General features: G+C 36.7%; 2 protein-coding genes across 2 annotated transcripts; one reads left to right on the forward strand and one right to left on the reverse strand.

The window, feature by feature from the left end:
* The first annotated feature begins 144 nt into the window (after window positions 1-144).
* Window positions 145-3,228, forward strand: LOC6645659 (G patch domain-containing protein 1 homolog). Its single transcript, XM_002068093.3, has 3 exons — window positions 145-245; window positions 307-1,710; window positions 1,766-3,228. The coding sequence occupies exons 1-3, from the start codon at window positions 188-190 to the stop codon at window positions 3,181-3,183; spliced, it is 2,880 nt and encodes a 959-aa protein (XP_002068129.1). The 5' UTR covers window positions 145-187; the 3' UTR covers window positions 3,184-3,228.
* A 4,924-nt stretch (window positions 3,229-8,152) lies between these two features.
* LOC6645660 (dnaJ protein homolog 1) lies at window positions 8,153-9,501 on the reverse strand. Its single transcript, XM_002068094.4, has one exon. It carries the CDS (start codon window positions 9,370-9,372, stop codon window positions 8,422-8,424), a length of 951 nt encoding a protein of 316 aa, XP_002068130.1. The 5' UTR covers window positions 9,373-9,501; the 3' UTR covers window positions 8,153-8,421.
* Window positions 9,502-12,570: the final 3,069 nt, after the last annotated feature.

The following is a 12,570-nucleotide window of genomic DNA, read 5'->3' on the forward strand; positions in this document are numbered from 1 at the left end:
AATATTAATTTTGTAATACATATATAAGTTTTACTATGGTAAAATATTATATTTGTTTTTATGGCCAAAATTTGATTTGCACTGTTTTGCATCTGCGAAGTATCAGCTGTTTTTACGGCTTAATTTGCGCACTTTGGTCACACTTCTCAAAAAACCTCAATCGTTTTTAAATTAAAACAACAAAATTATGGATGAGGAGGAGCACCTACATCGTTATGGAACACCTTTGGATCCTTTGGAAAAAGGTAAAGTATTCCATAATGACCAATTTTCAAACTAATATGTCTTCCAAATATGCTCATGCAGATGAAGTGCCCGCCAAGAAACCGTTGGGCATAGAAGATCAAGTTGTTAAGGATGAGAATGGTAAACGGCGATTCCATGGAGCCTTTACCGGCGGCTTTAGTGCTGGCTTTTGGAACACTGTCGGCTCACTGGAGGGATGGACACCACAGAATTTCAAGAGTTCTCGCGCTGAGAAGGCCACACCAAGGGCTCAACAGAGGCCAGAGGATTTCATGGACGAGGAGGATTTGGGTGAATTTGGTATTGCACCGCAAGGAATACGCACGCGAGATGAGTTTGCCAAGGAAAGCGAGCTAGAGCAGCGGACAGGTCAAAGGAAGCGAAAACTAATGCAGGCACCAGCGTCGGGTCCAATTCCTGGAGTACCTGTGCTAGAGCAGCTCTTAAAGCCGGTCAAAGATAAAGTTGCAGTGCGAATACTCAAGAGCATGGGCTGGAAACCAGGACAGGGTGTGGGACCAAGACAAACCAAGAAAGAGAAGCAACAGGCTAAGACGAGGAACACGAGAGAACAGTATCTTCTTGAGCATTATGGAGCAGAGCCAAAAGAAGATCAACAGCAAGACGAGGCCGTTGTTGACGCTGACGATGACGATGATGATGAAGAGGATATAACTTTTGCTCCTGATGATTATGAACCAGTATTTTATACACCTAAAGAGAATCGATTCGGCATGAGCTATTCTGGCTTGAATCGTGATCCCATCTTGTCCAAATCGTCATCCGCATCTGGGGCGAATGTCATGCAGCAGTTTAATCTCTTTGGTGATTTGGAAACTAAATCGCATCCCAAGAAAGTAACCATTAGAGGCCAGGCATTCGGTGTTGGCGCATTCGAGGAAGAAGACGAGGATATCTATGCCCGCGATGATATGACGCGCTACGATTTTACATTGGAAAATAAGAAACCCAAACAAAAAAAGGTACAACATGTCCAGCAAAGACATGTGATTGAAGGATTCAGTGAAGACAAGTCTGGAGTATCTTCGCAGAAGCCTTTTGCAATTGATCTGCCAAGGGATTTTAGTCCTAGAAATTGGCTACATCGTCGAAGTCGCTTTGAACCCTTGGCTAAGGAGAAGATCAGACAATTGGAGGCGGATAATGAGTATAAAAAGGCAGGTCTTGGCAGGCATGATTTGAATCCCAACCAGAGAGCAAAACTATTAGGTGAAGCCGCCATATCAGCAGAGGAACCCACCAAGAAAAATCCTTTCAAAGATAAGGGAAAATCATTGCTAGAAAGAATCACATCCAAGGGCAATAGTTTTACCACGGGTGGCGTAATCACAGAAACGGGAGAAGAACAGCCTCAAAAGCCAAAGGCTATTGATGTCACCAAAGAGGTGGTACAATCAAATGCAGCCATTTTAGAGAAAGCTTCTCTAAAAACCAAGGATTTGGGTAAGATAGCCATGTCACAGTTTTCTGGGTTATTCATTTTGTAATTCTATTTTAGCTCCCTTGGCACCCAAAGCCGGATTTAAGCCATTTCTCGCTGATGAGGCCAAACAGCAGCGTTATGAGAAATTTCTAGAAGCCAATCTCAAAGATGAAACAAAGATTACAGAGTTCTTATCGAATCTGCAACCTGTAACACTTTCTTTATGGGATCGAGAAATGGAAAAAAAGGAATTCATACAGGCTGCAAAAATCTATCGACCTCTGGCAGGCCTTATGTACGATAGATTCGTTTCAGAGGCCTCGGTCCAAGCGGATAAGGTGGACAGTGCTAAGGACGCCGTTCCTCAAGAAACTAAACAGATTATTATGGAACGAACAAAAACCATGTGGAAACCATCCTCACTGCTTTGTAAACGCTACAATATAGCTGAACCTTTTGGTGGAGCGATGATAGAACCTGAAAAGGAATTGAAAGCGAAGCCCAAAATGTCTATATTCGATTATCTGGAAACTTCCATAAATACCAAAGCGAATTTTCAAACGCCAACCATAATACCCAAGCATATAGAGAAGCCGAAAGAAGTTCCACCTCTTCCAGCTCCAGTACCATTAGCTCCTCCCGTTTTGGAAGCGTCGAAATCTTCGCAATCTATTGATCCTCCTCCCTCGTCTAGTAAAGTCACTTTTGTGCCGAAAACTGCTTTAGAGAAAGCTGTAGATGAATCACGGGATCGTCCCATCTCGGAAAAAGTCGATCTTTTCAAGAGCATCTTCGATGATAGCGATGAGGAGCAAGAAGAACAAGTGGTGGAAAACGCTGTGGAGGAGTTACCCGAAGATAAACTATCCGCCATGCAAGCAGCCTTAGGGCTACCAAGTACATCCACATCATCGGCAGCGGCTGTAAATATTCTTAGAAATAATTCACCACCTCGTGGCATATTTGCTGCCCTATTTAAGCCTCCTGCTGAGGATCAGCCGCCCAAGGATACTCCGCCTCCGAAATTCGCACCCATCGAAGGTAATAAACTGAAAATATCTTACAAATCCCGCGAAGAACGTTTGCGAAACGACAAAGAACTAGCCATGGCTGATGTCCCAAAAGAAGATCTCTATGGGCCCAAGTTACCAACTAGTCAGCAAAAGATCCAGGCGGTGGATTCTGAAGAGACATCTACCGATGCTAAACTCCAAGAGCTTCTCCTGCAGCATGGTTCAAGGAAACGCAAGCCTGATCAATGGGTCGAAAAGATTCTCGATTCCAGCGATGATAGTGAGGATGACAGTGACACTGATGCTTCCAGTGACAGCAGCTCGGATAGGATTAAGAAGTCCAAATCCAGTAAAGCAAAAAAATCGCACAAAACTGAAAAATTAAAAAAGTCCAAAAAATCTAAACAGAAATCGAAAAAAAAATCGAAAAAAAGTGACAAGACAAAGCACAAGTCCAAGAAAAAGAAGAGCAAACACTAGGATAAGAAATATTTTTAAATCAATTTAAGAAATTATACATATAAAACTAGGTTTATGCAACAAAAACAAATATATATACAAAATTAGAGCCAAACAACATCGGGTGACTTCTTTTGGCCCGGATGACTTCTTTTGTGCCACCTTGTATATAGATTTCGGTTAAAATAAAATACTTACCAATTAAGAATTTTCAGGAAAAAGAATAAAAACATATTTAAATTTTTTTCGGAACCAAAATTCTAGAATTTTTGGAATATTATTTAGAACAGAGAAATCTGTGTTCTTGATCTCGACAATATTTAATTTAAACATTTCAAAAATAGCGCTGATGTTGACCACTTATAATTGGACCTGGACGGGTACAAAAGAGAAGAAGGGTACAGGAATAAAAAAACAATCCGAGTTTTCTTCAATTTCTTAAAAACAATAACACAGGTTTACAAGGTGTTGGACCCAAGCAGGTAAAAAAACTTTTTTGAAACCTGACCTGATGGCGAGAAACGGGCAACAGATTTGAATTCAGCGAGCGAAAATAAACAGAAAGACGTTTTTGCCTAAGCGTGTCCAAAAATTCACCGAAATTTGTAAACCTTTGTAACATGAATAATTAAAATACTAATATTTCTAGCACGTGCCTTTGATGTTGTCAGCAACATTTTAAAATTTCAGATGATCCAGTGGAAGAGGTTTATTTCTTTGACAACTAGAAGCCGAAAAAACGGTTTTGAGTAAAGTTTTGATGCCGCCACGTGACTCTACTGGAAATATCCTTCCAAAAGTTAGACAGTATATTTATTTTTGATCTATCCTAAGTGAATATTAAGAATATATTGTCAAAGGTAAATGGGGGTGAAATCACCAGTCCGTCTCTGGTCTAAATGGCAGGTCAAGTGGGACGTCAGACGTCTAATCTGCATGTTGTTGTCCAGCACTTTGAGTGCAAGTCTATTTTCATGGGTTTCTAGCCTGGAGAGATATCGAATGCCATACCTCCGGATCTCGCACTTAATTGACGCCAAATTGAGGTCTCTGTGAATGATTGAGTTACGCAGAGTTCGGCGTGGAAGCTTGTTCTGGAATCGCTGCAGAATTTCAATGTTTGAGTTAGATGCTAAATAAAAAATAAAATCGATTTTTTGAAAATTCGGGAATTTTTAAAACCTCAAGTCGTTTAACCAAAGTTTAATATTTCAACAAAGATTTTAGACCTTTTTTGGTTTTATCTGATGGGATAATGTTTTAAGGATAGGAAAAGGTTCTACTACGTCAGTTCTGCTTAATTAACCCAACATAAATTCATTTAAAACATGGAAATATTAAAAAACATATACATACACATATATACATATACAAATATATGAAGGTGTGCTATCCTGATAACGCGCAGTGTATGTGAGAAAAAAGTAATAATGAGGCAACGACTTATTCCTTAATACCTTCTTAATATGTAGGCCGTTCTCCTAATAAAGAGAATTGAGGAACATATTGATGTTAAATCAAAAAAACAAAAAAGAGTACTAAATCAACTAAAACATTTGAAGTAAAAAACCCAATCAGGAGATATAGAAATAATAAGGAGTTGAACAACATCATAGTAATCGGTCGATGAAATGAGCTCAGTTTTTAGGCTATAAATATCTTTCGAATTTAATTCGAACATAAAGATAATGGCAAATAAGGTAAAACTCATATAAGTACAGCGAATAAAACTGGAATAGACATCGGTAAAGGCTTGCTGGACCGAATTCCATCAATCTATGGCACATTAGCATATTCATTCAAGATCTAGAAAGTCCATCAAAGTCGACTTAATGCATAGATAATGTTTATGTTTGTAATTCCCCACACAATTTTGTAATCTCGATTATAACCAAAATCCGTTTTAGATTAAGCGTCTTAATTGTTGATTAAATATTTGGCAAGCATTTCATACATACACGGCCCAACAATTAAACCATTTTTGGTGATAAGCAAATTTCGTTTATTTCTTAGCTGAGGCTGTTTGCCTAACGGTTTGAAACTTGGCTAGACTTACGATATTGACTGCAGCTCTTGTTCTCTCTTGTACTCTTTGGTATACCCTTGATAAATGGGTATATTTCAATTTGGTTAGGTTTTGGTATAAATAAGTCTGTAAAATCTCTGAAATAATTAAATTAATCGGAACTGATAGTTTATGTTAAAAGTTGTGGTAAAAACTAGTTTGTTTTTTATCTAAACATGTCAATGTTCGATTCTGTTTATATCGAGTTTTAACTAATTGGTTGAGCAGTTTGTTTTAGGGTATAGAAACTTCGACAAGACTCTTGCTTTCCTTCTGTCTCTCTCTCTCTGTCTGTTTCTCTCCTTCTTTCTCTCTCTGGCAGTTAGAGCTGTCTTCTGGGCCAGCTTCAGCTTGGTAGCGGGTTTTGGGAAATGGCATTTCAGTCGCAAACTACGTGTAACCAAAGATAGACGAGTCCGAGTCCGAGTCCGAGAGTCCGCGGCGGTGTGTGTTTGTTCGGGGTCACCAGCAGTGAGAAAAAAAGAGCAACAACAAGAAATCATATAAAATAAAGATCAACTAGCGCGAGGGACGCGGATGCGGAGCGTGGCTCGTAATGTCTGCCAAAGCGTAACGAATTTTGCCTTTTATTTTATTTTTTTGTTTTGTGTTTTGGTTTTTTATTAATTTATTAAAAAAAAGAGAAGAAATGTAAAAAAAAAAACAGTGAACGAAAAGTGCACAAATAGTTGGTTAAAACAAAATATGCAAAAGGTAAATGTAAAGAAAAAACTTGGTATAAATATTAATAAAATATCAAGTAATGAAATACAGGAATTTATCTATGTATATACATTTTTATGTATATATATTTGAGTTAAAATAAAAGAAGAAAAAAATTGGCATTTACACACCTGTAATTTTGATTGTGCTAGTATTTGTGTCTACCTATAGGTAGATGCATCTGTTTATGTGTGTGTGTGTGTGTGTTCTCTGTGTGAGTGTGTGTTTGGGTCTGCTTGTATGTGTGTGCCGTTGCATAGCTGTAAACCAGTTGCCAATTGCAACGTGTGTGTTTTTTTTTATTATTGTTATTTTTTTTTTTTTTTGTTAGCTGCTATTCCAAGAGACGAAAACAAAAAAAAAACCAACTAAAGCCAAGTTAACTATAAGGTGCGACACCGATATGGGAAATTTCGTTATAGAAATCTATTCAAAACGAGTGAAATCATACGATCACGTAGAAAAGATGATCCGGCTAGAAGCCAAAAACTCAAAATCTTCACAAAATGCACAAATTTGTTAACAAAGTGAAAAACATTTAAGTAGTTATGTATCTGTATATGTATGTATGTTTTTTATTATCAGTTCAACTACTCGGTACAATTGACAATTACGATACAAAAAAAAACAAAAATAGAGATAAATTATATCAAAGTTTTATTTCGCTCCGAAAAGAAGCAAAACAAAAAACACGTTCAAAACGAGTGTTAAAGTGCCAAAAACAGAAAAACAAAAAACAGAAAATATAGCTACAAAAGAAACCTAAAAACAAAAATCCCACAAAACTATATATATAAAAAGATTTAACTGCTTTTTGTCGGCCGATGTCGATCTTGTACTGCCTTGCCCTCCCTCCACTTGCCCCCCTGGGCCTTGTTTCCTTTTTCTTTTCGATTTGATATCGTAAATATAAAGGGAGAAAAAAAAAACAACACAGTGTGAGATCATAGTCAGAGAGTCAGAGAGAACTTTTTGCCCAAAATTCGCTTACGTATTTTTTTTGTTGTTGCTTTTGTTTTAAATACAAATGTTGAGAGGAATAAAATCAAAAAAGAAACACAATTTAAGCAGAGCATTGTGCCATATATCATTTCATATATAGTATACAATATGTATATATATAACATTGTATAGCTTACATATCGTATATGGTCACAGCTGAGCTCTGTGTGAAGGTGTAAAAATAACAAAAAAAAAAAACGCGCGTCATTTTCTTTTTATACTCTGGCAAAAAGGGTATATTCATTTGCATATATATAACTATATTTATATATATTCTGGATCATCTACAAACAAAAGTGTGACTAATGATTCGATGTTTAATCATCATATTTGAAAATCGTCGAAAAATTAGATGCTGAAAATCTCATCTCATAAAAGTTTTGGAAAATATTAGCTTTGTATATTTTTAAAAACATACCATAAAAGAAAAACATATGACTGTCTAGGGTTACTTAGCCCTTATCAAATTAAAGTGAAATGACTATATATAGGTCTGTATAAATAAATATTCGGACTAAGAATACGATCTTTTAGAGGTCCGAGGTTGAGCAAGCACAATATGAGGTATTTTGCATAGGATAGAATCTCGAAAAGTAGAATCACTTTGATTTAAGAATGGTTCCAATCGAAATTGATTACATATAAATTTGAAGTATATTATTTTTGGAAGTAGTTTTTAAATTTAATGGAATTAATGGAACTGAAACTTCTAAGAATAAAATATAATAAATTACTGAATAATTTAAATTATAGTAAGTTCGAATTTATTAAAAATATACTCTGCTTGTAAGTTGCCAAAATTTTCAGAAAACCAGACGGCCGGGGCTAACTTCGACCGCCTCAAAGTTTGTATACCCTTGCAACTTTTTTTGTAACTTTTTCCTTACCTATAGCCATCAAAGTGGAAAAACGTTTAAGCTAGAAGGGCTAATGTTTCCGAAAGAACGGCCTACAACGGACGGACGGACATAGCTATTTGAACTCGTCTCGTTGTGCTGATCAAGAATATATATACTTTATATGGTCGAAGATGCTTCTTGCTATGCGTTGCACACTTTTGACCAAAATTAATGTACCCTTTTTGCTAGGGTATAAAAATGCGAATTTTAGGAATCGATTTACAATAGTTTTGATTTTTTTGGGAGTTTCGCTTTTGAAACTCCATATTTCTACACGGTAAAAATAACGAGTATATATATATTTAATATACACGAAACTAGCATAGGTTTTTATTATTATTATAGGCATTTACGTTCTTCCGCCAGATCGAATCGATTCGAATTTGGAATATGTGTCGGAGTAAATGTTTCTAGTCAAAATAGTAAAGAGGTTCTATATAAATGTATATGTATCACATATTCCATATTCGCCGAATTCGATTTGGCGAAACTTCTTGGGCCTTACTTAAAAATGAATACAAAAAAAAAAAGAATTAGTGTAGTTAGTGGATACGATTGAGCTACCATACATTAATTTGGCAACAGTTCGGACAACTGATATCTCAGATTCGCAGGTAGCGAAACGGGAAATTTGATATCAAAGGCCAAAATCAAATCGCCACGTCGTGATGGCTCCTTGGGAAAGGGCAATCCAAGCCCACTGATGAGTTTCGTGGTAGTGGGTTTGATAATCTCTCCTTGGGTGCTGACGATAATGCAATCGCCCTGCAGTGTGGGAATGGTCAGCCGAGTTCCGCATAGAGCCTGCTTGAGGCTCACTTGGGCAGTGTAACGCAAGTCGCTGCCCTCCCGTTTGAATTTAGTGTGTGGCTTATCACGTATGATGAATATGATATCAGCCGGGGTCTTTTGTGGAGCTTGGTCACCTTCGCGGGGGAAAGTGATTTTGGTTCCCGCCTTCCAGCCTGGTTTCACTGTAATGCTAAGTACCTTCTCCTCCTTGCGCGCTTGTCCGGTTGACATCGACATGCGGGATATTTTCATCTTCTTGGTACATCCTTTGTCCACTTCTTCTAGACTCACATAGAGATTGTGTTCAATTGGTTCTTGTCCTTGACTCTGACTTTGACCGGGTCCGCCAAACATACTATCGCCACCGCCAAAGAACACACTGAATGGATCTGCTGAGCCAAAGAACTGTGTGAATGTGGCTCGCGGATCGCCGTGGAACTGATAACTATAGCTACTACTATAGCTACCGGACAGCCCGGGCTCATATTCGGGATCATCTTCGGGATCATCATCGGGACCATCTTCACCACGTTGGTCGAATATGTCGCGCTCCTTCTTATCTGACAGCACTTCATAAGCTTCGGCAATCTCCTTGAATCGTTCCTCCGCTTGTGGCGACTTGTTCTTATCGGGATGATATTTAAGAGCCAATTTGCGATAGGCTTTTTTGATCTCATCGACGGTGGCCTTCTTATCAATGCCCAGAATCTTGTAGAAGTCTTTGCCCATTTTTCTTGTTGTAATAAGCTTTACTAATTTTCAATATTTAGTTGAGTTTTCCACCAAGTTCAGTGGAAATTGTGTTGCTTCTTTTCGGTTTGTCTTTATTATTGTATTATTGGATTTCACTTGAGAATTCAATACAGTTGTGTTGTTTGACACTTTTTTTTTGCTTTAATTGTTCTCTTTATTTCACTCTCTGACGAGAAAATTGTGTTTTCACACGCCCACCCTGTTTTCGGTATGTTTTGTTGTTTGATATTGAAGTACAGGGTTGCCCATATTCGACGGACCCATCTGGCAGCCCTGTATCTTTTGACAAAGACGTCAGATCCCTTAATGACATACCGTGCTTTTCTTTGATTAAAAAAAAAAAAAACATGGGTCCGTCGAATATGGGCAACCCTGTATATACCAAGTGAAACAACTATTCATTTTATTCAATATGTGCATTATCCAATATATGTACATGTTTCGTTTCAAGCTAAAAATTTTAAATAGAGGAACAGTATTTAGGCATATGTTTATACCCTTGCAGAGGGTATTATAAAATTGGCCAGATGTTTGTAACGCACAGAAGGAGACGTTTCCGATCCCATAAAGTATATATATTCTTGATCAGCATGAGAAGCTGAGTTGATATAGCCATGTCCGTCTGTCCGTCTGTCCGTCCGTCTGTGCGAATGCGTTTTACTCAGCCGTCTTAAGAGCTATCGGGCTGAAAATTTTTTTTCGGGGTTTTTTATTATCCGGGAAAAATAAAGTATGAAAACCATTAGGATCGGACCACTATATCATATAGCTCACGAAGAACTAGAAGAAACATTTTCATAAAAATCGGAGTATGCTATGAAATTTACATATGTGATTGTAAAATAATTGTAAAATAGAGAGTAATATTGTTTTGTTTGTATATTGATGAATTGAGTTGCAGAAAACAAATTTTGAACATGTAAAATTATTATTACCAAGGACTGCAAGGGTATATATACTTCGGCATAGCCGATGTTAGCTTCTTTGATATTTTTCATTTGTATTGGTTTTTAGTCTAATTAAAATGTCCAAATTCATATGTAGCAATTTCAGGCTATTTCTCTCACTCTCACATCCGATTTTGCGTAAGATGTTAATACCAATTACTCGTGCTTACATATTGCGAGACCAAATCAAATCGATTATTGATCAATATATAGGGTAAAAAACGCTTCCTTCTGTCTGATAAAAATAATTTTGGGCATCTTTGATATACAATTTCAACCTATGAATGCATGGTATAAGACCAACTTTAATCGTAGTTAGATGATGGACAAAAAACACAAAATAAAACCAAAAAAAAAAAATAAATAAAACCATTTTCATAGTGAGATGACAGACAATTTGGCTTAAGTTTTTATTTTAATTTAAAATGCAAATGAATTTAGATTCTTAGAACATTAAAAACAGGGGCGGACAGTTGCTGGCCATAATTAAGAGCTCAGACTCTAGTTGAGTCTGTTTGTTGTCATGCAATATACAGGGTCAGTGTGCCCAAGGTAATCAAGGTGATGATGATTCTAATGATTCTCTCTGCGTTTGGGCAAAAGGAAAAAACCAACAAGATTTGCCCTTAATGAGAGACGTTTCTAATGTACACAGTTATGTGTACCTACACGTACATATACAAATGCAATTTCCATTATATAAGTATATAAATCTACATAAATGTATATGATGATTCTTAGCTTTAAGGCACAATCAATTACTTCGTATCTCAAATATTTAATATCGAATTCTTGTGGTAATGCCGTCATTTACGCTTGCGCTCTAGTCTCAACTAGAATTTACGATATTATGTTAGTCAGTTTCACGACCTGTCTCTCTCTCTCTCTCTGTCTCTATCTCTTTCTCTCCCACTCACACTCACAAGCACACAAACACCTGATTACGTTACTTGGCTCTTGGCTCTCACTTACGATATTCGTTTACCTGTTCTGTGTTTGGCCATTGTTATTTTGTCTGCACAAACATTTTCCGCATTTTTTCATGTGCCTCTGCCTCTGGTTTCTGAGCTATTCAGAACACATACATATGTATGTATGTATGTACATACCAATAATACCAACAAACAACGTTGAATCTAAATGCGAACACGACAAATGGCCCAGGTAAAGGTAAGGCCAGTGAGCTCGTCGACTCTTTGGTGGTGCACAAATAACAATAACAACAAAACTTTCATTAGCGTTTTGCGTTTTGCTAAATATTTCGCCAAACCGCTATCTTACCACTGTGATTGGTGTGGCACACAGACAGACAGACAAGGGTGTGAGAAGGGAATGATTGAGGCAGGGAGGCAGGGAGGGGGTACTAAATACAACTACGATTATAAGTCGTAAAAAAGAAATTCATCATTTGGGTTTGCGCGAATGACAGGCGAAGCTGTCACTATCGTCTTTAAGGCACAGTGGTTCATTCTAATACATAATTTGTATTTCTAAAAAAAACATTACAAAATTTTAACCAAACATCGAAAGTGGCACAAACAAATAACCAAAAATCTGTTTTAATCTAAAAATACCTTTCAAGTGGTCGTTTTTTAGTATTACAGTCATTAAATCATTCAGTCATTTTTAGGATCTATTTTCCGAATCCATTTGAAGCGATATTCAGGTAGCTGATCTTTAAAAACTTTTTGATAATGTATAATGTTCTACCACTTTAAGAGCATTTCATTTTTTAAGTAACTGCAAATTTTAGAAAATATTTGTTTTCTTTTGACAAAATGTTCTTAAAGATGTTCTATATAGTTTTCTAAATATGTCGTATACCTCATTTGAAAAAAATGAAATCTTTTATCTGTTTTTAATAGGTTAAGATGACTAATCAAAATTAAATAAGCAAATAAATAATAAAAATACAAAATGTTCTCTTTCAAAAATTTGGTGTTAATTAGGCACTTGGAAATTGAATTAACTTTAAATTGATGACAAATTTAATTGAAATTTAATATAGTTCGCATTATATTTAAATGTTCAGCTGGCTCTGTGTCAATTCATTAATATTTGCAGTAGTTATTGTTTAGTTGGTTTTTTGGAGTCAACAGTAATGAAAGAAAAGAGCATCTGCATAAAAACTGAGATCACAAGTCACATAATCCATAGGCCAATCTAGGGTTTTGAAAAGGAGAAACTTTGGTCCCTAAAATAGGTATGCAATGAGCACTCTAAGAAC

Source organism: Drosophila willistoni (genome assembly GCF_018902025.1).
Source record: "Drosophila willistoni isolate 14030-0811.24 chromosome XR unlocalized genomic scaffold, UCI_dwil_1.1 Seg143, whole genome shotgun sequence".
NCBI lineage: Eukaryota > Metazoa > Arthropoda > Insecta > Diptera > Drosophilidae > Drosophila > Drosophila willistoni.

What these genes read in the sequence shown, in the direction of transcription:
- LOC6645660 (XM_002068094.4), bottom strand. Translation starts at nt 9,372, where the DNA reads ATGGGCAAAGACTTCTACAAGATTCTGGGCATTGATAAGAAGGCCACC.
- LOC6645659 (XM_002068093.3), top strand. Translation starts at nt 188, where the DNA reads ATGGATGAGGAGGAGCACCTACATCGTTATGGAACACCTTTGGATCCT. An exon ending in TTTGGATCCTTTGGAAAAAG is followed by an intron (nt 246 to 306) that starts GTAAAGTATTCC and finishes ATGCTCATGCAG; the next exon opens with ATGAAGTGCCCGCCAAGAAA. An exon ending in TCTAAAAACCAAGGATTTGG is followed by an intron (nt 1,711 to 1,765) that starts GTAAGATAGCCA and finishes ATTCTATTTTAG; the next exon opens with CTCCCTTGGCACCCAAAGCC.